Here is a 25876-nt window from a genome sequence, read left to right as displayed (position 1 = left end):
CTCATTTTGTTTATTTTCTCTCCATCTTTGTCGCTCAGCCTCATCACTGTGGTGTCTCTGCACTGCACTTCCCACAGATCACCTGTCAGTCAAACAATGTGGGCGGAGCTTGGATTTTCTGTTGATGCAGTTTGACTTTCTCTTCTCTTTGTCTGTTCAGCCATGGTGGCTATCACTGCTTATGCTAACTACCCAGTTCTTCTTCTGTTGATTCCAAACAAACTGGAAATGTAAAACGCATCACTTCAAACTTTAAACTTTGTTTATCAGTAACCTGAACACTTGATTGATTCAACCTCTACTCCAAGTGGTTCAGTTTATCCAGGATGTGGTATCTTGGTGAACAAAGAGCACTAAGCAGGTAGTTTGAAGGGGAAAGTTTGCATAAATAATAACATGAACTGCCTGTTAAGCTACACAGAAAGTGAGGGGAAGTGATAAGTTACTTTCTCCTCATCCACCTTGTTAAGTCTGAACCTAGTCATATCTGTTATTTATTAGAGCAGTGATTCTCAACCTTTTTCATATCAAGGACCCCTAATTTAGTCCACATTAGGGCCACGGACCCCCATTTGACGAGATTTTGTCTGACCCAAATATTTTTATTGTTAGATTTGATTTTGTCCAGAATCCCATGACTATCTGTATTGTAAGTAGATAGATAACAGTGACCCTATGACCAATATAGCCATACTTCTACATTCTCTAATTGTGTTAACTTCTTGTAAATGAAATAAAGAAGTTTAACAATTCATCAGTTTGCTGGGGACCCCCCTGGAACCTCCTCAAGGACCCCTGGTGGTCCCCGGACCCCACTGTATTAGAGGAGGACTTGAATCATTCTTGGGGGAAGACATGTTTGCTGTTGCCTTGTTATGGTTTCCAGTGCTTTTATACATTTTTTTTAAGAGTGGCTGTCACTTTTATTTTTTATTTTTTTTACAAATGGTGGATATGTGTCTTTGGAACAGAAGTCTTCAAATGTTTTCTATTTGTTCCTCCTGACAGTGGAGGGTTGCAGGGCTGCAGCCTAGTGGAGGGTGAAAGAGGACATTAATGGCATGGTGGAGGGTCGATGGATCGCACTCACTCAGCAGCCAAATGAGCCATGAGAGAGTGTGTGTGTGTGTGTGTGTGTGTGTGTGTGTGTGTGTCAGTTTGACATAGCGTGCCACAGCTGCTGTGTGATTTAAAGGGCGCTGTAGCACAAAAGCGCCATGTTATGTGCTTCACCCGCTCTCCTTTCTCTGCCTCCTTCTCTTCCCTCACTCCTCCTCCTCCCTTTCCTTCACGCCTTCAATCCTTCCTCTTTCCTTTCCTCCCTTCTCATCCATCACTCTTCTTTGCTTGCATCTCTGCCTCCTTCCTTCCTTCCTTCCATCCTTCTTTCCTTCCTTCCTGCCTACCCATGTTTCCCTATTAATTTCTCCCACTTTCCCTCTTTTCTTCTCTCTCCTTCCTTCCCTTTCTAATGCTCCCTTCCCCTCCACCCTTTCTCTTCTTCTCTTTTGCCTCCTTCCTTCCCTGTTCCATTTCTTTTATCTCTGCCATACAACCTCCCACCTCTCCTCTTCTACATCCTCCTTCCTTATATCTTTCCCTGCTCATCCTTTCCTCCCCCTTCACCTCTCTCCTCCTTCTCCTCCTGCCTTTCCTTTACACCTCCAATCCTTCCTCTTTCCTTTCTACCCTTCTTCTCATCCATCACTCTTCTTTGCTTGCATCTCTGCCTCCTTCCTTCCCTCCTTCCTTCTTTCCTTTCTTCCTGCCTACCCATGATTCCCTATTAATTTCTCCCACTTTCCCTATTTTCTCCCCTCTCCTTCCCTGTTCCATTTCTTTTATCTCTGCCATACAACCTCCCACCTATCCTCTTCCACCTCCTCCTTCCTTATCTCTTCCGCTGCTCAACCTCTCCTCCCCCTTAATCTCTCTCCTTCCTCTCCTCCCTCCCACCCTCTCTCTCCTCCAGCCCGTCCAGTCCAGTGATGTCCAGGCTCTGCTGTCTGAAGCAGAGGAATCGGCCAGAGGAGCCGAGGAGGAGCTGCAGAAGGAGAGGCAGGCTCACAGGGAACACTCTCTCCAACTCACACTGGTCAGTCTGCAGCATTACTACAGTGTACAAACGCAAACCAACATACACAAAACACCCTCAAACTCACACAAACAGCCCGACAACACAGCTCCATACTGAAACACACAGAAAAACTCAAGGTATTCTGCGTTTAAACCACTAGAAACCACATCGCTGAGCAGCTGATTGATGGCCAATTCGATCTAGCTGATTTCTGGTTGTAGAGACAATAGTGTTGCCGCAAAAAAGTGGTACAATGGTGTCTCCGGAACCTGAAAAAGTCTTAAAATGTCTTAAATTCTGCTGTCTCAAGGCCTTAAAAGGTCTCGAATACACTTAAATGAATCTTAAATTTAGCTTTAGGTGTCTCAAAAATGCTGTCATTCTTCTCTAAGCTGATTTTTAGGTGAGAAATCAGCGCATTCTGATAGGATCTGTTGCGAAATTGCTCTTATAATTAATTCTAGCTGGTATTAAAAAGATCTTAAAAGTCTTGAATGTATCTTTAATTTATCTTGACAAAACTGTGGGTTACAACATTTTGGGTACAGATAGAAATGCTTGCGTGAGATCGGCCGCTGATGGGAAATGCCGGCAAATGCAGCCAACTTTTTTTGTACCGACAAACAAGGAAACAAGGTCCGATTTTTCCCTGGTTGTAGAACATGAATGGGTTTCTGGTGGCTAGTTTCTCGAGTTAACTGAGTGCAGGCAGCAGGGTGGCCTAGTGTTTAAAGAGACCATCCTTCAACCAGAGGATCCAGGTTAAAGCCTCGGTTTTGGAAAGCATCCGCCCTGCTGAAGTGTCCTTGAGCAAATCGCTGAATCCCTATCGCCTTTAGACGCCTGCGGCCTGATCTCCCTGTAGAGGAGAGAGAATTTCCCTACGGCGATCAATAAACTATCACATTTAATTAATTTTAAATAGATTGATTTCCTGAGAGTAAGTGCAAACACTCGGTAAACAAATTACCCGGGCATCGGTCCCTTCTGTGACCGGCCTGTCTGTCATCGTCTCCCTCCAGCTGCAGGACGAGCACCAGAAGGCTCTGGTCCGGCGGGACTTCCAGCTCCAGAGTCTGGGCCTCCAGGCTCGGCTGCAGCAGAGGTTCTGGAGCCAGGAGAGGAGCCTGCTGGTCCAGGAGTCCCAGCACCTCAAACAGACGCTGCTGCTGCTCAGCCTCAAGCTGCGCTGCTTCCTCAAACAGTGGAGGCTGGGGCGCAAGATGGACACAGAGGGGAAGGATGTGTTGGAGGTATGAGGGGCGCGGAGGGGAAAATGTCTCAGTGTGATAGTTTTCTTCTGTCAGAATCAGTAGCTGACAGTCCGTACTTTTGATGTATGTCCATATTTTCACTAGAAATGCAGTTTTTATGAATAAACAACTGGGATGTGTATCCAAAATCAATACTTCATCATGTATGTGAATTGCTGCTGCAACACTGTAATTTCCCTTTGGGGATAAATAAAGTACTCTATCTATCTATCTATCTATCTGTCTATCTATCTATCTATCTATCTGTCTATCTATCTATCTATCTATCTATCTATCTATCTATCTATCCATCCATCCTTCCATCCATCTATCTATCTATCTATCTATCTACTGTACCAATGTTTTCTCCTATACTAAGGCCATTTTGAGAAAATCTTTTGAGGTTGACTCGTATTCTATCTGGAAAAGCAAACAAGAAACAAACAAATTCTATACAGAAAACAATTGACTCTGTGGTATAAGGGAATGTGCTTTAATTTAACAGAGAAATGTATTGAAAAATATTTCTTTAGCACTCTGCCAAATTTTAAATATTGGAGCTACTATTGGTTCTCAGCCCTGCATACAGCAAAAAGAACACATTTCAAAAACATTTCCTAAGATTGCTGGTGACTGTATTTAGGATAATATTGGAGGCTGAGGTGACTGATTGACAGGTGACCCTGCTCTGTGATTGGTCCGTTAGGTGAACAGCCTGAAGGACCTCTACCTGCTGTTGGAGGAGGAGAACCTAACAAGCCCCGCCCACCAGACTGACAAGATGGCGGCTGCAGAGGAGCAGCCACTCAGCCCCACTATCAAGGTAGACACAGTGGCACACACACACACACACACACACAAGATTCACACACACACTCTTAAGTGAATAACCCATCTCTTCCTGTAGTCGAGTGCAGTGAGCAGCACCCTGGCGGACCTGAAGGTGGCGCTGCAGGACCTGAGCGGGGAGCTGCGGCAGGAGAGACAGGGCTCCCAGGAACTCACCCAGCAGTTCGCCAAGGCCAAGGCATCATGGGAGGTGGAGAGGACCGAACTCAAGAGCCTCATCACGCAGGTAGGCGGGAGGGAGGGATGGACAGAATTATTAGCATACATTCAGTCATCTCTTCTCCTCAGAACGCACCACCTAGAGCAAAGTTCCTTCCTTTCACTTTGCATAGATTCATGACACCTCTGATGGTGCGTTCAGCGAGCGGTATTCCACCTTTGTTTGATTTGATTTGATTTGATTTTATTGGGAAGTGGTCCTCGATGGAAACAAACAAACACAATACATAAAGAAAACAAACAGGTCGAAAAAAACCCAATTGTTAAATTCAGTTTGTTTAGCCAGGTGAGAACAATACCATTTAAACTTGGGTGGCATCAAATAACAGCACTGAGACGCCTGAAATTGCGAGTCTCTGTCCTCTAACAAGAGAACTGCAATGAGTTTCATTAGGAGATGAGTTTCATTAGGAGTGAGAATGTAATCTGAACCAACTACAGGAAACGACCCCAAAACACAAGGGATTACAGAACCAATCACAATGTTTGTTTACAATACCTTCCGAGTAGAAAACTCCTACATACAATTTAATGACGTGGAGCAAACGGGGCGAGGAACAACTGAGATAAAGAGAAAATGGTTAAGTCTTAAGTGTATGGGGGTGCCGGGTAACGATAAAGAGTGGAGAAGGGTTCGGGTTTTTCAGATTTCCATCTGCGAAGAGCAAACATGCTCAAAGACAGCTCTGGATTCAGCGTCTGAAAAGGGAGGAGATCCGGGACAGGCCAGCTGCTTGTATCAGTCGAAAAGACGGGCGGTGAGATGTCGCTGTTGGGTAGATTTGGTTTATCAAAGACGCTAACACAGTACATAAAATAAGCACAGCAGAAACGTCAGATATGTCAGACCACCGTGTTTAACTACAGTATATATCTTTAAACGTTACGGTTACGGCTGAAAATGGCCAGTTGTCTACCCGGAAGTGACTGTTGTTGTTAGAGCGACATCACGGTGATTCGGTCTATGGGTAGAAGGAGACGGATGTTGACATCTGATAGGCAGCCGTTCCTCATGCTTGGAAAGTCTAGTAAAACAAAATTAACCAAGGGCAAACCTGAAGTCAAGATGAGGTGAAATGCCTCCTTAACTAGTATGACAAGTCTGTCATGCCCAGCTAATGTTACAGAGACTGGAATCAGACTCTGATTTCGACTCCTCGCCACCACAAAAACTCAGGTCACCAAACTGTCCAATAAACAAGCTCCTTCTGAGTCATGTGACTTCTGTTTACAAGCCCTGGTTCTCTTGTAATTGGGCAGTGTGAACAAACAAACCAAATACAAAATGCCACAAAGTAAACTTTTCCGCTCTGGTTCAGACCAGACAAAACAAACTGTAGGTGTGATTGCACCCTAAAATTTTATTATTTTTTGTATTCTATCTAAATACAGGGCTAGGCTTCACCAGCACTGTACTTTAGCTGCAGCAAGATGAATATAACTCTTGATAAATGATGACGGAGATACCATTGTCTACAATTTACCCAGAGAAAACACCACAATCCGAGAGCTGAAGTCAATGTTCAGCCAAGCAGGATGAACATTGACTCTCCTGCTGAGAGAGAGAGAGAGAGAGAGAGAGATAGAGAGAGAGAGAGCGAGAGAGAGAGATAGAGAGAGAGAGAGAGAGGGGGAGAGAGAGAGACATCTGTGGTTTATCTGCTGTGTGGAGGCCAATATTAATTTTGACAAGTGGTTTCAAAATGGATGCCATCCTGGGGGTCAATTTCCACTTCTCTATCTGTCAAGTGTTTTATCTGTCCGTCTGGGCTTTTCACCCTGTCTCTATCTCTCTCTCTCTCTCTTTCCTTCTCCTCTCTTTCTCTCTTTCTTTCTGTGAGTGATGGGTTTAATACTCTCTCCTCCTCTCTCCCTCTCTCTCTCAGTCTCATAATAGCGGCGGAGGCTGTAACAGTGTTAATTAACAGCCTCTGAGATTGGATACAGCCGACGAGTTACTGACCGGTAATTGAGATAGAGGGAGGAGGAGGAGAGATGAGAGAGAGAAGGAGAGAGAGAGAGAGAGAGAGAAAGAGAGATAAATGTTAAGAAGAGAAAGCAACAGAATACTTTAAATGCTGACAGATAATTAAGAAGGAAGGAAAAGCATAACAAACAAACAGGTGGAGAGAGAGCAAAGTTGAGAGGAAGTTGATGGATGGACACACACACACACACACACACAGAGTCACGAAACACAGAGTCATGAATCACGGTCATGATCAGAGAGATTTGGCCCCTCTCTTCCTGGTGCGAGATCATTTGTCTTCTGATTGGTTTGGCAGCCCCCTTGGCAGCCAATAGGAGAGCAGAACAGCGTAACAGAGAGATAAGACATTTGCCCTTTTCCCAAACGTGACGCGGCTGCCGCTGTTTATGAGATTCAATTTACGGACTAACCTTTATGGCTTAATCAAGGCTCGACTCTCCCGGCTGTGATTCATTTTAGGTGAAACCAATTCATCATCTCTTATCCAAGCATGCTGGGGTTCGGCACACACACACACACACACACACACACACACACACACCACACAAACAGCTATGCACACACATTTTCACACGTTTATTCTCTACCCTACTTTCTCTCCTTCTCACACTCTTGTTCACACACGCTTTCACAAATACACACACACACACTGGCATAGACACCCACACACATATATTTTCATATTTGTGTGTGGGTGTGTGTGTGTGTGATGCCATGGCCTAGATGCCACAGCTGGGTCTAATCTCTGCTCTGCCAACCACGCACACTGTAAACTATGCCATCAATTTGCCCTGGTGTGGTGTGTGTGTGTGTGTGTGTGTGTGTGTGTGTGTGTGTGTGTGTGTGTGTGTGTGTGTGTGTGTGTGTGTGCACCAAGGCGTCCTGGCAGCGTGGCTCGGCTCAGCCAGCTGTTGCTTTGTTGAACAAGTCAATTCAATTCCAAACCCCGTATTACCTATCAAACAGCTTGTACAGCCTCATAAATAAAAATATTAATAGAAATTTTATGAAATTAATATGAAATCAAGAGTCGTATAGGCCTACAGCACAACACTGACTCCTTTTATGAATAAATCATACATAATGTCATAGATATTATCCATCTGTTCTCATTGTAGAAAATATTAGGAGCACCTGCTCTCTCCGTGAAACAAACAGCAGTCGAAAGTTATTGATTTCATCCATTAATTCCACCTCAGTCACGAAGGGAGGATGAAGAGGACGGAGATGAAGAGGAGAGAGGGTGAAGAAGGATTTTTTTTGTGTCTTGAGACAACTGAGACATCGATGTGCAACTCAATATCATGAGCAGTGGTGGAAGCTACTTTTAAAAGTCGTCACTGTAGTTACTTCACTTTGTTGCTTGACTTAAAGAGGAAACTAAACACCAAACCCACATCTGTGTAAAGCTGGTCTTTGCTGCCAGGTGATGTCACCTTCTGTAGAGTGTAACAGGTGGTGACATCACCTGGCACCAAAGATCAACAGATGGCAATTTTATATTTTTTTTACTTTGACTATACTTTGATCAACAGCATGTTTTCTGCACGAGATGCTGCAGGCTTTTTAATAAACATTGCTGTAACAAAAACAGAAATGACACTATGAAAGAAAAGTAAAAAGTAAAGATATTCTAATTTTAAAAATTAACTATTAACATCTGTATTAAGTTACTAGTTACCACAAAAAGAGGAATCAGCCCCTAGCACTGATTAGGAAGGTTTCTCAATGTTTGTACACTAAGGATATATTAGTTTTGTTACAAAATGATTTGACAATGATTGATCAAGCGTGATTAAAACAGAATGATGGTATTTCTTAAAGCAGTGGTTCTCAACGTAGGGTCCGGGGACCACCAGGGGTCCTTGAGGGCATTCCAGGGGGTCCCCAGCAAATTGATGAATTGTTAAACTTCATTATTTTGTCATTTTAGAATGACTATTTTGATCATAGTTTCACTGTTATCTCTCTACCTACAGTACAGATAGTCATGGAATTCTATACAAAATCATGTCTGACTATAAAAATATTCTCAGATTTGGGTCTGAGAGACAAAATCTCATCAAATGGGGGTCCGTGGCCCTAATGTGGACAAAATTAGGGGTCCTTGATATGCAAAAGGTTGAGAACCGCTGTCTTAAAGGATAATAGATACGGTTGGAAAAATGACAACACTTCTACAGACTGCTGTTTTTTTAATATTTCTTTGGGAAGTTGGTATTCATATTGGACAGAGAGAGGCAGGACTGAGACCGTGTGACAGAGATCCTGATCTTTACTCGAGTCAAACCGGCAGCGCTGTAAATCCACAGCTCAGAACGACCCACATTACCATATTTAACATCTGTATCATTTCCGCATGCATCATATCATATCTAGGCTGTATTTTTATAAACCTGGCACACGTCGGGTTTCTCCGGCGTTGAGGTTGCTGCTGGCGTGTGTTGCCCTAGATACGGCTGCTGATGGGTTAGGCTCACAGTCAGATGACATGAACTTTGTTGCTCTTGTAGGGAAATGAAACACTTCACAACAAAGATGCAAATTGTGGGATTCAAATGTATTATTATGTTGCTTTAGATAGCTGCTATAGACAGTGACTGTTTGTTGCTTTATCATTTGCTATATACAGTATACCTGCTTTATCTCCAGCATGAATAATTGCTTCTATAGAGATCGCTGTTGTTTGTTGCTATAAATAGTTGCTTCGATATAGAAAATTGTTGTTTGTGGCTATGAATAATTGCTTCAATATAGACAGTTGCTGTTTGTTGCTATGAATAGTTGCTTCTCAAACATTTTCATATCGCAGACGGCCATGCTGAAGCACATCAGGCGACCGATCCTCATTTGATAAGCTTTTCGTCCCAGCAACCCCAATATAGGAGTATTATTGCTGTCGATTAAGAATTGAATTATATAGCTGTCTACACTGTGCGTGGGGAGATAATAGCAGCGAGAGTGAAGCCTATGATTGGAATAGTCATTCTTCTACGTTCTCTAACTGGGATAATAACAATTGAGCTAAATGATAGTGAAATTAAACTATTCCTGCTGCCCCGGGACCCCCTCAAAGATAGATTTAATTGCTGTTTGTTTGTTGCTGCTTCATAGAGAGTTGTTGTTTGTTGCCATGAAAAGTTGTTTCTGTGTAGTTAATTGATGAAAATAGCTGGAAAGCCACATGATGAATTGAAATAATGTGAATGTAAACATGTCATCAGTGCCTGATTTCTGGTTTCTTCTAGTATGAACTAGTGGAGAGAAACTGAGACAGACCTAGCAGGCGTATCTTGACCCTCTAGTATAATAGCACCAGATTATTCTAGCTATCCTTAGACGAGAGGTTTAGATGAATAAATATTAAGACTAATAAATGCTAAGTGGTGAGTGGTGAGCCAGACGTCTTTCATCCCCCAATAAACGCCAGTCATCCAGTAAAATCTCCTCCCTCTAAACGCCTCAGCAGTAAACCTCGTTAAGGACCGGGGGCTCGTTAGGCCGCGTTCATCACTAACGAGAAAACGCTCTGTCGCCATAGGAGACGGGAGCTGGGGGGGTGTTGTCGTGCGATTGGCTGCCAGACAGTTCCATTAGCACCATATAAGGACGCCACAGCCACGGAGCAGCCAGACTGAGAGAGGCAGAGAGAGAGGATTGATGGGTCTGGTGTGTGTGTGTGTGTGTGTGTGTGTGTGTGTGTGTGTGTGTGTGTGTGTGTGCCTGGTGTTTGAATTGATGGGTCTGGTACCCCCGGCGTTGTGAGCTATATGAGGCTCAGACAGAGGGAAAAGGAAAAGCAGAGTTGCTCATAAAAAAAGTGTGAGTAATCCCATCTACAGGCTTTCTGACACCAGGCTTGATTTATAGTCAAGGGGGGGTGGGGTTGGGGGGGTGGGGGGGGGGGGGGGGGTGACAGGAGGAGGGTGAAAAGGATGGAGTGAGATGAGGGAGGTGAGAAAGATAGAGGGAGTGAGAAAGCTACAGAGAGAAGTGAGAAGGGGTAATAAGGTTGAAGAGAGGGGGAGGGAGGGAGTGAAAAGGAAGGAGAGAGAGAGAGAAGGGGTGAGAGAGCTTTAAAGACAGGGGGTAAGAAGGAATGGAGAGAGAGTGAGAGAAGGGGTTAAAAAGGATGGAGAAAGAGGGGGAAGGGGGTGAGAAAGCTTGAAAGAGGAAGTGATAAGGATGGAGAGAAAGAGTCACAGCGGGGTGGGTAAGAAGGAGAAGGGATGAGAGAGCTTGACAGAGGGAGGGAGAGGGTGAAAGAACGAGCGAGAAGGGGCAAGAGAGGATGAAAGAGAGGAAAAGGGGGTGAGAGAGCTTAAGAGAGAGGTGGAGGGGGTTAGAGCTTGAGAGAGAGAGGAAGAGGGTTAGAGAGCTTGAAAAATCCAATTCCAAATTTATTTATAAGGCACATAAAAAATAATAAAAGCAATAAGACCATAAGAAAAAGAAAAGCAACTCATACTGAGTTAAAAGCCAAGGAATAAAAATGTGTTTTAAAGAAAGAGAGGGAGAGGGGTGGAAAAAGAGAGGGAAAGGGGTGGGAGAAGAGGAGGAGAAAAGGGGTAAGAATGATGGAGAGATGGAGAGTCTGTGGCAGGAGGAGGTGGGTGGGAAAGATGGAGAGAGGCAAAGGGGGAGAGATGGATGGAGAGAGGAAGAAGAAGAGGATGGAGCGAGAGATTTCTGGAGCAAAACAGAAAGCAGGAGAAAATGGATGAGAAGAAGAAAGAGAGAGGGAGAGGGAGAGAGAGAGAGATCGTCATCTGCGGTTTATCTGCTGTGTGGAGAGGCAAAGGGGGAGAGATGGATGGAGAGAGGAAGACGAAGAGGATGGAGGGAGATGTTTATGGAGAGATTTCTGGAGCAAAACAGAAAGCAGGAGAAAATGGATGAGAAGAAGAAAGACAGACAGAGAGAGAGAGAGAGAGAGAGAGATCATCGTCTGTGGTTTATGTGCTGTGTGGAGAGGCAAAGGGGGAGAGAAGGACGGAGAGAGGAAGAAGAAGAGGATGGAGGGGGAGAGTTTATGGAGAGATTTCTGGAGCAAAACAGAAAGCAGGAGAAAACGGATGAGAAGAAGAAAGACAGAGAGAGAGAGATCGTCATCTGTGGTTTATCTGCTGTGTGGAGAGGCAAAAGGGGAGAGAAGGATGGAGAGAGGAAGAAGAGGATGGATGGAGAGTTTATGGAGAGATTTCTGGAGCAAAACAGAAAGCAGGAGAAAATGGATGAGAAGAAGAAAGACACACAGAGAGAGAGAGAGAGAATTGACTCTTGTCTGTTGGTTTTTAAAAACTGACAATTTTGGTAATTTGATGAACAATCATGTCAATAAAGTTACTGAACTGAGAAGAAATGGTGTTTGCCTAATCAGCGGTTTGCATACATATTGTGTTTGTTTACATTCTGCTGGAATGTGTTGCTGCTGTGTGTGTGCTGATGGTTTGGCAGCAGATGATCTCATTGTGCCAGTGAAGCTTATTGGACCGAACCGGACTGGAGGAGAGAGAGAATAAAACAGACGAGAGGAAGAGAGAGAGGGATGGAGGCATTAAGAGAGAGAGACAGAATAAACCTATAGGGGCGGTTTCACTGTCATGTGATATTGTGATTGATTGAATCGTCTGCAGCCTGTGTGTGTGTGTGTGTGTGTGTGAGCGTGTGTGTGTGTGTGTGTGTGTGTGTGTGTGTGTTTCCCCTCTGCTGCGTTATTCACCCTTTCTCTTCATCACGCTTATTTTTTCTGGTGTCGTCGAAACCAACAGGGAAGTTTTCAGCTGTCTGCCGTTAATGGATTGGATGGCTGAGGTCACACATTAGAAAGAAAGGAAGAAAGAAAGAAAGAAAGAAAGAAAGAAAGAAAGAAAGAAAGAAAGAAAGAAAGACACAAACAAAGAGCAAAGAAGTAAGAAATGAAAAATAAAAGCAAAAAAACATGTAAGCAAAGCAAGAAACAGAAGTAAAACAGAAAGGAAGGTCAAGGAAATTGATAAATATCATCACATAAAGAGCAAGTTAAGAAAGAAAGACAGAAAGAAAGAACGAACGAATCGACAGAGAAAGAGGACAAAAAACAGATAGTACATTAAGGTCAATTCCCTCGCTCTATCCCTCCGCACCCAATACACACTCACACACACACACACACTCACACTCTCTCACACACACACACACACACACACACACGCGGTGCACTTCACATTCACTCACCACAGGGCAAACAGTAATATCATTCAAAGCGTGGCACTTTGCCATCAAAAGGATCTCTTCTTGGAAGAAGTACTTGGTATGGTGTGTGTGCATGTGTGTGTGTGTGTGTGTGTGTGTGTGTGTGTGTGTGTGTGTGAGGAGGAAATTGCCATCCTTTCTCATTTCTCCTCAGCAGCTGAGCGATCCGCAGGTGTAAAACAGCCATGAGATCATTTATGAAGCGTCCCTCCCTCCTGTAGAGATGAAACACCGGGAAACGCTGGGACTTCCCATTACGCGTGTGTGTGTGTGTGTGGGTGTAAAATGTTGTCATCAATAATTATCTGTGCGTGTGTGTGTGTGTGTGTGTGTGTGTGTGATGCTCTCAGCGTGCTAATTGTGTTACCTCATCAAAGCCGCAAGCTGTGTTTTATTGGTAAGAGGGGGGATAAGACAATGACGAACAAAGTTTCACAGCTAATAAACAAGTTCAGGTGTTGCTATGGAGGGAGGGAGGGAAGGATGGAAAGGAGGGATGGAAGGAATTGAGGGAGGCATGGAAAGAAGGAGGGAGGGAAGAAAGGCGTCTGTGCTGCTTCTAGAGGCATGATGCAGCAAAATGCAAAATACTCAAATTCAAATTGGATGCAACTGCAATTTTGGCCTACAGGGAGGAGGGAGACGAGAGGAAGTAAAGTGAATGTGGAGCTAATAATCTGCAACTTTTTCATTTAAACAAATATCTGTTGATCGCTCTAACACAACAGTGACCCAACCTATATCCAGTTTAGCTTTTCCATTGTCTGTTGTTGTCTGTACGTTTCCGGTTTGTTTGGAATAAACAGAAGAAGAAGAACTGGGTAGTTAGCATGAGCAGCGATAGCCACCATGGCTGAACAGACAAAGAAAAGAGAAAAACTCAAACTGCAGCAACAGAAAATCCAAGCTCCGCCCCCACACTGTTTGATTGACAGGTGATCTGTGGGAAGTGCAGTGCAGAAACACCACAGTGATGAGGCTGAGGGACAAAGATGGAGACTAAATAAAAAAAGGAGACTCTTGCGGATTACGACTTAAAGAGAAAGGAAAGAAAGTAGTAAAAGTAGGGCTGGGCGTTATGGTTGAAATCAATATCACGATAATCATAAGGATTTTTCTCGATATCAATATATATGATATACGATATGGTTCATGTATGCAAAATCACGTTAAATAATCAAATTAATGTTCATCTCATTGAACCGAATGGTAATGTTAGGTGTGATGTCAAACAAAACAGAAATATTCAAATAATATTCCTACCATACCTCATTTTATGAGAGTTTTTTAAGTAAAAATTTGCTTGTCATCATTAATTTAGACAGAAGAAATGTGTGTCATGATATCAAAATATCTTCATATCATCACGATATGATTCCACTGAAAGATGATAAACGATAATATTGAATTATCGCCCAGCCCTAAGTAAAAGATGGATGTATTTCAGAATTTTACATGATGAATAACCCTGTATGTCTCTCCTTCGTTCGTAATCTCTCCTCTCTTCCCTCTCTTCCCTCTCTTCCCTCTCCTCCCTCTCTTCCCTCTCTTCCCTCTTCCCTCTCCTCCCTCTCTTCCCTCCTCCCTCTCTTCCCTCTCTTCTCTCTCCTCCCTCTCTTCCCTCTCTTCTCTCTCCTCTCTCTCCTCCCTCTCTTCCCTCTCTTCCCTCTCTTCCTCTCCTCCCTCTCCTCCCTCTCTTCCCTCTCCTCCCTCTCCTCCCTCTTCCCTCTCTTCTCTCTCCTCCCTCTCTTCCCTCTCTTCTCTCTCCTCCCTCTCTTCCCTCTCTTCCCTCTCCTCCCTCTCTTCCCTCTCCTCCCTCTCCTCCCTCTCTTCTCTCTCCTCCCTCTCTTCCCTCTCTTCCCTCTCCCTCCTCTCTTCCCTCTCCTCCCTCTCTTCCCTCTCTTCCCTCTCCTCCTCCCTCTCCCCCCTCTCCTCCCTCTCCTCCCTCTCTTCCCTCACCTCCCTCTCTTCCCTCTCCTCTCTCTCTTCCCTCTCTTCCCTCTCCTCCCTCTCTCTTCCCTCTCCTCCCTCTCCTCCCTCTCTTCTCTCTCCTCCCTCTCTTCCCTCTCTCTTCTCTCTCCTCCCTCTCTTCCCTCTCTTCCCTCTCTTCCCTCTCCTCCCTCTCTTCCCTCTCCTCCCTCTCTTCCCTCTCTTCCCTCTCCTCCCTCTCCTCCCTCTCTTCCCTCTCTTCCCTCTCCTCTCTCTCTTCCCTCTCCTCCCTCTTCCCTCTCCTCTCTCTTCCCTCTCCTCCCTCTCTTCCCTCTCCTCCCTCTCTTCCCTCTCCTCCCTCTTCTCTCTCTTCCCTCTCTTCCCTCTCCTCCCTCTCTTCCCTCTCCTCCCTCTCTTCCCTCCTCCCTCTCTTCCCTCTCCTCCCTCTTCCCTCTCTTCCCTCTCCTCCCTCTCTTCCCTCTCTTCCCTCTCCTCCCTCTCTTCCCTCTCTTCTCTCTCTTCCCTCTCTTCCCTCTCCTTCCTCTCCTCCCTCTCTTCCCTCTCTTCAGCTGGAGACCAAAACAGGCAAAGCGGCAGCAGCTCTGTCCTGCAGTGATGCGTTGGATCCTCCGGACCTGAAGGTGGCGCTGAAGAGGGAGCGGGAGGAGCACCAGCACCTGCTGGCCGAGTCCTACGCTGCCGTGATGGACCTCACCAAGCAGGTGAGCACTGGGGAGTGTCAGTGTGTGTGTGTGTGTGTGTGTGTGTGTGTCTGTGTGTGTGTAGGTATGTTGGGTTGGGGTAGAAAGTGATGGGTGTCATTGGTGTGTGTGTCAGGCCTGAAGCCAACTCAAATCACTCTATTCAGGAAGTGGATTGAGTGATTTAATGACTGACTGATTGACTGATTCATTGCATATTTGATTGATTTATTTGATAATTTCAAATTTGAAGTAAGTCCACTTTTCTGTGGACTCAGACTTGTCTTGGTCTCGGACACTATTGAATGTGGAGTCTTTTTTTTTTTTTTCTCCAGACTCAACTTTTTCTCAGCATATCTATGATTTTTTAAAAGATCCTCAACATGCTTTTTTTTCACTTGATTTCCAATAAAATGATTGGTTAGTTGAGGGATTCGGTAACACTTTACAATAAGGGTCACTATTAACTAACCCTTAATTAACAGTTAACTAATGGTGTTCATGTTAACTAAGGTATTAATTTATACATTATTTAATAGTTTATAAAGATGACTATTACATAATGTATAAATTAATACCTTAGTTAACATGAACACCATTAGTAAATGATTACCAGACACATTAGTTAACTGTTAATTAAGGGTTAGTTAATGCTTATTAAGCATTAACTAATAATAGAGCTCCTTTACAGGAAAATAAATATATATTTTTGCATTTATAAAGGCATATGCCCTGTTTATTGCTTATTTCTGTTTGGAATCAGAGTTGATTTGTTCAGGACTTGGTCTTGACTTGATTGGACCTGAACTTGAACTCGATTATGTTAGCCTTGACTACAGCTGGCCTTAGATGCAGGCGTCTACCACATAACTTAACGATAAACATCATCAAAAAATTTTTTTGTTGCACATTGTTTCCTCCTCCTCCTCCTCCTCTGATGTCTCTCTCTCTCTCTCCACATCTTCTTCCTGGTTCTCCCATGTGACGGAACCTGCGGACCAATCAGCTTCAGATCGGAGAGAGGAACTGGGGCAGAGAGAAGCTGGAGCTGCTGGAGCGCTTCAGCCAGGAGAGAGCGCAGTGGGAGCAGAGGCTGAGAGAGGCTGCCGCACCACAGGGGAAGGTACGACGGGGTGTGTGTGTGTGTGTGTGTGTGTGTGTGTGTGTGTGAGAGAGAGAGAGAGAGAGAGAGATGTCAAAGATGAAGAAACAGTGAGAGGGGGAGAAAGGAGAGAGTGTCTTAGAATGATGGAAGCTGAGAGGAATGAGCGTGTGTGTGTGTGTGTGTTTGTGTGTGTGTGTGTGTGTGTGTGTGTGTGTGTGTGTGTGTGTGGTACCCTAGAATATCTCGCATTTTGCCACATCCTTCACTTTTCCACCGCTCTGTGTCTCCTGATACAAACAGGAAGCTCCAGCCAAGCAATCTGATTGGTGGAGCAGCCGTTCCTACCGTGCTTTTTGAGCCGATAAATTACACTTAGACTCATCCAGGCTTTACTGACGGGAGGAGAGCTTTCCTGTCCTTCACATTCATATCTGTAAATGATTTCTGTCACCACACAAGCTCTTGTAAAGCCTTAACACCTCCATGGATGATCTTCGCTCGCATTAAAGGAAAATAGAGATAGATAGATAGATAGATAGATAGATAGATAGATAGATAGATAGATAGATATTCCACAGTCATCATATCATCAATCTGTGATGTTCAATGCATTCCAGGAGTTATTTCGTGATGAAGTGTTGTAATTTAAATGTATGTGCTTCACATAAAACTGAAAAAAATACATAAAATTACATATTGAAAAGAAAGAAAGCAAGAAAGATAAAGTGGGTAAAACCGAACAGTGGTGGAAGAAGTACTCAGATCTTGTACTTAAGTAAAAGTAACAATACCACAGTGTAGAAATACTCTGTTACAAGTAAAAGTCCTGCATTCAAATTTTTACTCAAGTAAAAGTGCAAAAATATTAGCATCAAAATGTACTTAAAGTACCAAAAGTAAAAGTACTCATTATGCAGAATGGCTCATTTCAGAATAATGTATTGGATTATAATTATTGATGCATTAATGTGTTCATCACTTTAATGTTACAGCTGGTAAGGGTGAAGCTGATTTTAATTACTTTATTTACTGCTGGGTAGTTTGTAAATTTCCCCCTGGGGATCAATAAAGTTTTATCTTAATCTATAATAATACATCATAATTTATTTGTTAATTATATTTTGTATTATTAATCTGAATATACAAAGTAACTAGTAACTTAAGTTATCAAATTAATGTAGTGGAGTAGAAAGTACAATATTTGCCTCTGAATTGTAGTGGAGTAGAAGTATAAAGTAGCATAAAATGGAAATACTCAAGTAAAGTACAAGTATCCCAAAATTGTACTTAAGTACAGTACTTGAGTAAATGTACTTAGTTACTTTCCACCACTGAAACGGAACAACAAAATGGACATCTGTTTTTTACCTCCGCCAAAGTCTGTTAGCAGGATTACGGAAAAACTACTGGCCCGATTTTCATGAAACTTGGTGGAAGGGTGCAGCATGGGCCAAGGAAGAACCCATTACATTTTGGATCCGGATCCGACTCACGAACAAGCAATAATAGCACAAACCTTGGCGGAGGTCTGCGCTCTCCGAGTGCCCTTCTAGTTAACAGTGTTTTAGGCTGGTTTTGCCCTTCAAGTGCACTTTCAGTGATGCTGACAATAGCCAAACCACGGAGCCATAATGTGAGTGAAGGGCCTCCTCTCTGCTGTGGTGCAGCTGCAGTCTGAAGTGAGGCTGAGCTCAGTGGGAAAGCACGGTCACTGCTGCTGTGTTTGTGTTCCAGTCAGATTACAGCAGGACAGCCAAGCTGCTGCAGCACGTCACTGAGGGATGAGAGCATCGCATCGGTGTTTACGTGGTCAGGGGCTGAGGGTTTTTACACACACACACACAGAGTCAGATAGTAGCAGGTAATGAAGCAGGACTCTGTCTGACTGTGTGTGTGTGTGTGTGTAGCCAGACTTGGCTGGCTTTAGTCTACCATCATTCCCACTCCATTACCTGTCTTTGGCTTCCACCCAATCTGTCCCAAACTAGTGGCCTAGTTCTCCTGGAAAACTAACAACAATGCCACTCTGTGTGTGTGTGTGTGTGTGTGTGTGTGTGTGTGTGTGTGTGTGTGTCTTCTGTCTGCTGAAGTCTGTACAGTAACAGTAAGCCAGTGTTTCATCTCTCCTCTCCCTCTCTTCCATACCCACTTCCTTTGAGGTTTCCTCTGAGGTTTCAGTCTGATCCTCCTTTCCTTCTTTTTCCCGTCTTTCCTTTCCCATCATTCCCTCCTTTCCCCCTCCTCTCTCTCTCCCATCTCCCATCCTCTCCTTCCTTCCTCCTCTCCTTCCTCTCCTCCTCTCTTTCCTACGGTCTGTTGAGTGTGATCTTGTCTCGCTCTTTCCATTAAGTGACTGCGTCCCACTTGAACCCACATAGGAAACTTGGCAGGAGGCCGAGGCTGGTCATACTGTAATTCACTCTGTCTGCCATCTGTTGCTGTCTGTTAGTCTGAGTGTGTGTGTGTGTGTGTGTGTGTGTGTGTGTGTGTGTGTGTGTGTGTGTGTGTGTGTGTGTGTGTGTGTGTGTGTGTGTGTGTGTGTGTGTGTGTGTGTGTGTGTGTGTGTGTGTGTGTGGCTCTCTCTCCCATAACTCTTGTCTTTCTTTTTTTCTGTACCACTACCACTACTACTACTACTACTACTACTAGTGTGTTTTTTTTCTGCTCTATTGCACATTGCAAGTACCTTTGTGTCAAAGTTACAAGTAAACACGTCGTCCCCGACTAATGATGCAGGTGTGCCTTTGGCCAATCAGCAGCAGGGATGCATCATCCCTTTAAGTTTCATCAAAATCGGAAGTTAGCTAGCTTTTCTAGCTAAAGTTAGTAAAATCCTCCGCAGATAAAGAAGAGTAAGAGGGACATTGTCACAAAGAAACCATTCTGTCCCATTGACATTTACCATTTTCCCATGTACATTTATACTGTATATTCAGCTTTCTGTCAATATACACTCAGGCAGCCTGGTACACAGCAGGTTGCAGCTGTACGTGAAAGTCCAGCAGTGTATTTGAGCAGCATATAATAAAATAGACAGTTATACTCTTTCCTTCTTCCACTTTCCCTCATCGTCTATCCCTCTTTCCTCTGAGGGGAAACTGTAGAGTGAGATCATCCTTCGAGGGTGAAACACACTGACTCAGCATCATTATCAAGCAGGGGTGTGTGTGTGTGTGTGTGTGTGTGCTGTCTGCCACAGACAGACTATACCAGTCATAATGTCCACTTCCCCGCTTCCTTTAATTAAAATAGCTCTGTAGGAAGTGGCTGGCAAAGAAAGAGAGTGTGTGTGTGTGTGTGTGTGTGTGTGTGTGTGTGTGTGGGTGTCTGGAAATTAGAAATAAAGAATGCTTACAGGGCAATTTGACTGAAGTCTGCAGATCATTTAAATGCTAATAAACTGTAATAAATAGATGCAACATTTCCCCATCTGTGACGCTCTGCGGGTTCTCTGTCTTCACAGTCCAAAGCGGAGAAGTCGTCAGATGCAGAGCCGACAGCAGAGACGGTCGCTAATGGAACCGCATTACCAAGGTGACAAATAAAATCATTATTTTCATTTGCCTATTTTAGACTTACTGGCTCTGATTGATCAAGGGGAGAACACACTTAAATCTGGAAATGAAGCACGCTCCTTCTCCCACAAACGAAAACATCTCAGTTTGAACTTTATCTTACCTTCTAACATGTGGAGAAACACAAAGCTGCAAGTTATGAGAAAGTTTACTAAATTAAACTGCACAGTATGTTTTTTTAGGAGTTTTTACGACCATCTCATCAACGCTTTTTATTTGCAATGATTTTCACGATGGCTTCATAAATGAAGGCCAGTTTGGCGTCTTGAAACCAGAGTATGACCTTTTCTATTCTTTTCTATTCTATTCTATTCTATTCTATTCTATTCTACTCTGTTCTGTTCTGTTCTATACCATTTTATTCTATTCCATGTTCATCACTCCCTTCCTCTTCCTCTGTTAGGACCAGCTCCATGTCAGAGCTGGAAGACCTGGAGGTCAACGGAACAGCCAACCAGGAAGAGAAGAGCCCGTTCGCAGTCCCGCCCCCTCTCCTGATTCGCCCAGAGCTGGGTGACATCACCAGGAAGAACTGGACCTACCTGACCAATGACGTCAGTACAATACTGAGTTCTGTGATTGTGCACTTTCTAATGGTGTAGAATGTGTAGTTCATTGTATATTGAGAACGGTCATGTTTTTTACTTTTTCTAACATATTACAGCAAAACATGACTGGCAAACTACTGTTTAAATATCAAAGGCCGTAAACACAGCTTATAAACTTTGTTGCGTGATTTTGGGGACAGTAACTTATTCATATATACCAAAAATAATTTGATATGGCTTATTCATTTGATTTCACAGTGTCTAGTTTTCCTTTCTCCTCTTTCTTACGGCTTTGGTGACAACTGGAATGGAGATATTGACATTTGATGTTAAGATCACGTTTACGATTTTTTTAAAATAATGTTAAGATTTTAAATTTCAGTTATCATGTCCTTTCTCCTTTCCTCTTATATGTCTTATCTCAGAAACCAAAGGTTGAAGAAGGCTGTAAAACCTCTCAGGGAGATATTCATATTTGATTTGGATTTCAATCATCATCATTACTTTCTTTTCTTCCCTCTCCGATCTGCTCTCCCTCAGTTTAGACTGAATAGGTTCATTGAAAAGTAGCAAAAGGTGAAACGGAGCTTGTATAATTGTTTGATATGGGTTTGAATCATCATCTCTACTTGCCCTTCTCTTTTGTCCTTTCTCCCCTGTCCCGTCTCAGACTCCGGAGGTTGGGGATTTCTGCAAAACCTGGGACGGCCCCACCATAGTGGGATCAGAGCTGGACCTGGAGTCTGTCCAGAGGAGCTACACCGCTCCGGACCGCACCGGGATCCGGATCTACTACAGCCCTCCTGCTGTGCGACGCATGGAGCACCAGAGGAGGAACCAGGGAGCCAGAGAGCCACAGCTGGCCCAGAACGGGAGCTCTTCCCTGGGGCTGACCGGCTCGGACCCCGGGGTGTTCGGAGCGGAAACCCTGGAGGTGCAGCAGCAGCAGCAGCCTTCGTCCTCCATCTCTTCACCCTCCTCTTCCTCCTCGTACGAGCAGTGGCTGAGCTCGCTGTCCAAGCAGCACAGGGAGCTGCTGGAGAGCAGAAGCGTCGGTTCGATCCCCGGTCTCCTCAACAACGGCGTTAGCGGCTCGGCTAACGGCGTGGTCGACGGGATGACCTCGACCTCGGCGTTCCGCGGGCTGGAGATCGGAGAGATTTCAGCCAACCTGAGCGACGACATGAAGGAGATGACCAACTGCGTCCGCCAGGCCATACGCTCTTCCTCTCTGGAGAGGAAGTCCAGCAAGGAACCAGGAAGTCAGGTCATTTCTTTTTACACTACATCATATCATTTAGCAGATGCTTTTGTCCAAAGTAACTTACAATAAGTACATTTTGTGAACTTTTTTTTTATTTTCATGAATAAATGAAAAGTTTTAGTGTATATGTTTAACGATGATGGAAGATTTATTAGCATATTGGATTTTATTCCTTTTGAGTGTCATATTGTTGAGGTTTTACTTAAAGCTAGGCAAGATTCATATGTAGAAATACACCTGTCAAAATAGAGAGTTCCATCCACACTAATTGAGACGCTGTAGATTCATTTGTTTGCTGTAGATTCACTTGTTTCATTTGTTTGCCCAAATGAAATTCTGGAGTCAGTTCTCCATCCTCCATCCTTTGGTATAAAGCATCTCAAACCGGCCGGTTGGTAAACATGAGCGAGCTGTGAGCAGTTTATTGACGTCACATTACAGGATTTCTGGGTATTGAAGTTCCGATTTTTCAAACAGCTACCTCTCGTTCCCACTAGTAGCCGCCAACTTGTCTAGTTGCCTAGTGGAGGTTTAAGGTTTAGCTTTAAGGTAATTTCTCTCTCTCCTCCTCCTGTTAAAACTAGTCTTCACTGCATTATTTTCTACTCTTCTAAACATACTTTATCTCCCTCTCTCTCTCTCTTCCTCCATCCATCCATCTGTTGTTCTCCCCTCCCAGGCGGTGGGCGTGTCCAGCAGATCCACGCAGACCGCCGCCCAGTACGTCAGCGTCGGGCTTCAAACCGACAGCCTCCCCGGCGGCAGGGGGGCGGGGCTACACTCCAAAGCCTGGTCTCCCCGCCCCTCGTCCTCGACCACGTCCTCCTTGGCGTCGGCCCGGACCCGGCAGATATCTTCGTCGCTGGATAAAGTCCACAGCCGCATCGAGAGGCCGTGCTGCTCGCCCAAGTATGGATCTCCAAAACTACAGCGCCGGGTGTCTTCAGGTATATATCTAGTATTTACTGTATGTTATATAGCAGACCTGAGTCAAATGGTATCTAAATTCTTAGCCTTTGTTTTGACTTCCTTGGAGTACCAGATGGGAGGGGTTTGCCACATTAGGTTTTGCCACAAACACCAAGTTTAGACAGTCGCAGGAAATATTTGAACCCTAATGTATTATGGTTTTCTGTGATTGACAACTTAGCTTACGCTGTCTGAATTGTCCTAACACAGTAACCCCACCCATTTGGTACTCCAGGCAGATTAAGAATTATTTAGCCCAGGTCTGGTAGTCAGTCAGTCAAGTAAATGTGAGCTTAGTTAATTATTTTGCTTACTATTTATTTGGTTCATTTGTTTGTTTGTTTCTTATTTATATATTTGCTTGTTTTTTGAGTTAGTTGAAGCTATTTTTTTATTTTTATGTTTCAATTCTTTCTTCCATATTTAGGCTCCACCCCTAGACCTTAGTTAATCAGTTAGTTTACTACTTATTTGGTTAATTTATCTATTTATTCATCAATTTGTTTGATTTTGGTTTTAGGGAGAGTTAGAAAATTAGTTAATTCATGCAATTTTCTTTCTCCACTCCAACTATACATGGGAGCTTAGTTAGTTAGATGACTACTTATTTGGTTTGTATATTTATTTGGTGTATTTATTTGTTAGATTGTTTGTTTTTCATTTTATATATTTGTTGTTTGGAAGAGTGAGTTAGTAATTAGTTCGTTGACTGGTTGCTTGTTTGGTTCATTGAACTAATCTATCTATATTCTAACCCTAACATTCCATCCCCCTGGTTCTGTTTTCAGGCTCCACCTCCAGGCTGGACGGGACGTCCTCCAGGGAGCGCAGTCTGTGGAGCCTCCAGCAGAGACCCCTGGGTGGAGGAGGAGGTTCGGCCTGGGCCCGCTCCACCACCACCAGGGACAGCCCGGTGCTCAGCGGCCTCAACGACGGCCTGTCCAGCCTCTTCAGCGTGGTGGAACACTCTGGAAGTGTGGAGTCGCTCTGGAGGGGTGATGGAGGAGGTAGGATACCAAGGGTTAACTAATCATCTTATTTTTTTTACAATATTCAGGATATTAACTATTAAATGATTGCTTTATATCATACAACAAGTAGTAAGAAAATGAGACAGTTAATCTGTAACTCTTAAGTTTTCAGTGTGTCTCTTCACCAATGCCACCAAGACTTCCTGTATATTTATTATTCTTGGTGAATAAAATCTTTGAATAAAATGGTAGAAGGCACTCAGAAAGCACAAGCCTCCGACAACGCTGGAGAATTGCTGAATCATCTAAAGATATCATTCCAATCACTTATATTTTAAGCTAAATTGATTTATTGACCCTGCAAACATACCCTTAGGATTTGGAAAGTTGTTAGCTTCATAGTTATGGCCAAAAAACGCTAATCATCTAATTGCTGTAAATACCATCTTTGGTACCATCTTTCTTATGTTGACAACGTCCTTTTGTGTGTATATTCTATTCTGTTTTAACAAAAGCCCATCTACGGACAAACATTGCAAATTAGCTTAGGCTATAAACGTTATGTTATTTTCTTTAAAATGTTCTATGTCTATGTATCTGTCCCTATTCAAATAAACATTGAAATGAAATGAAATTGAAATGAAATGGCAGAAATCCCACATTTTGAACACCAACAACATCTAAGCAATTGTTCCTTGGCCTAAGACTGCTCTGTCCACCAAATTTAATTGAAATCCCTTCAAAAGTTTTACTATCTGACCCTATCCTGCTGACAGACGGACAGAAAGACAAACTAACAGGTGAAAACATAACCTCCTTGGCAGGTAAAAAGGATCCGGACAGACCAAATGATTTTTAGTTTGAAAATCCTGTCTCTGTTCCACACCAGGAGCCAGCAGCCAGGGGGCGAGCCCGGCGCGGCAGCCCCCCGCCGCAGGGAAGCCGTCCGGGGCGACGGTGTGCGGGTCTGACCCTGCGTCTCAGCGGTACGGAGGCCTGGTCCAGGACTTCATCAGGAACGTCTGCGGCGGCCGCGGCCAGGGAGGAGTCACCCTGCCTGGGGACAGAGTGCCCAGAGACTCCCTGGGAGGCCTGGGCGTGTCGGGGGGGCTAGCTGGAGCGGACGAGCCCAAGCCGGAGTGCGTGTCGGTCGGGGCCGGAGGCCTCGGGGCCCTGGCCGGGCTCGGCGGAGCCAACGACAGTGTGACCAGGATCGTTAATAAGAGGTTCATGAGACACACAGCCAGGGAGGAGAAGGAGACGACGGGCAACACCGTGGCTGTGGTGTCTGGGGTGGAGGTGAGACTGGTGGACATGCAGATGAATAGAAACACAAGGATACACAGCCATGCATTTACTCACACACACACACACACACACACTCTCAAACACACACACTGATTCACAAACAGCCATTATTTTGTGGGGTTATTGCTGTTATTTTCACTTTTAAGGTGAGGCACCACAAGTGAAAACAGTAATTTTGGATGAATTGGTCAATTTTTAGATATTGTCCTATTTTGCTTCTATAACAACTATAGTGTCATAAATTGTACAAAACAATAATCAAAAACAACTCAAACCGATGATTCATTAATTTTATACCAGATGCACACACAAAAAGCTTCTTGGCCATGGTCTTAAAATAATGTATTCTTTGTATGGAAACCACTTTTTTTTTAACTTAAGTTGTAGATACAGCCACAGCCACAAAATGTTCATGGCTGGTAAATAGCTGGTAATTTATAGAATCTTTCTTTAATATCTGTTGTCATTTATTGTTTATGAAACATTCTATATGAAAAAATAGGTAAAAATCTGACATGCTTATTCTGATATGGATTTTTTTTTGTCCTATTCACCTGTGGTCCCTCCCCTTAACCTCATGATTTTGCACTTAATCTCAAATTTTAGAATCAAACATGTATAAAAATAAATGAATAAATAAATAAATAAAATAAAAATGCATGGATAATATGAGATTGTCTCCACACACTGACAATATGGCGTCTTCTTAACTGGCCCCTCCTCTTTCTCAGGACGCAGCCTGTGATTGCGCGGCCCAGTCTCTCGCTTCCTGCTTGGCCCGCCCATCAAGATCCACCACTCGCCATTCGCTTGGCCACTGCAAGCACCGCCCACAAGAGTCTCCGGCGGCAACCGAGGAGAAAGGGGATTCCTGCAACGAGTGA

At 44.0% G+C, this 25876-nt stretch overlaps 1 protein-coding gene across 1 annotated transcript; it reads left to right on the top strand.

The window, feature by feature from the left end:
* Positions 1 to 1972: 1972 nt before the first annotated feature.
* On the top strand, positions 1973 to 25876 carry mtcl2 (microtubule crosslinking factor 2; the record flags this gene model as incomplete). The annotated part of the gene is made up of 13 exons (XM_071544579.1): positions 1973 to 2095; positions 3100 to 3330; positions 4037 to 4153; positions 4238 to 4405; positions 15121 to 15273; positions 16259 to 16387; positions 19821 to 19891; positions 20336 to 20486; positions 21151 to 21747; positions 22424 to 22691; positions 23502 to 23720; positions 24577 to 24983; positions 25724 to 25876. Coding segments are annotated over 13 exons (2787 nt in total), but the record flags the coding sequence as incomplete, so codon positions are not given.

This window comes from Centroberyx affinis, unplaced genomic scaffold (genome assembly GCF_046629955.1).
Source record: "Centroberyx affinis isolate AG114_WGS23_722 - 3 ecotype Tasmania unplaced genomic scaffold, CSIRO-AGI_Caff_v1 ptg004605l_1, whole genome shotgun sequence".
Taxonomy (NCBI): Eukaryota; Metazoa; Chordata; class Actinopteri; order Beryciformes; family Berycidae; genus Centroberyx; species Centroberyx affinis.
This window is presented reverse-complemented; position numbering and strand designations above follow the sequence as displayed.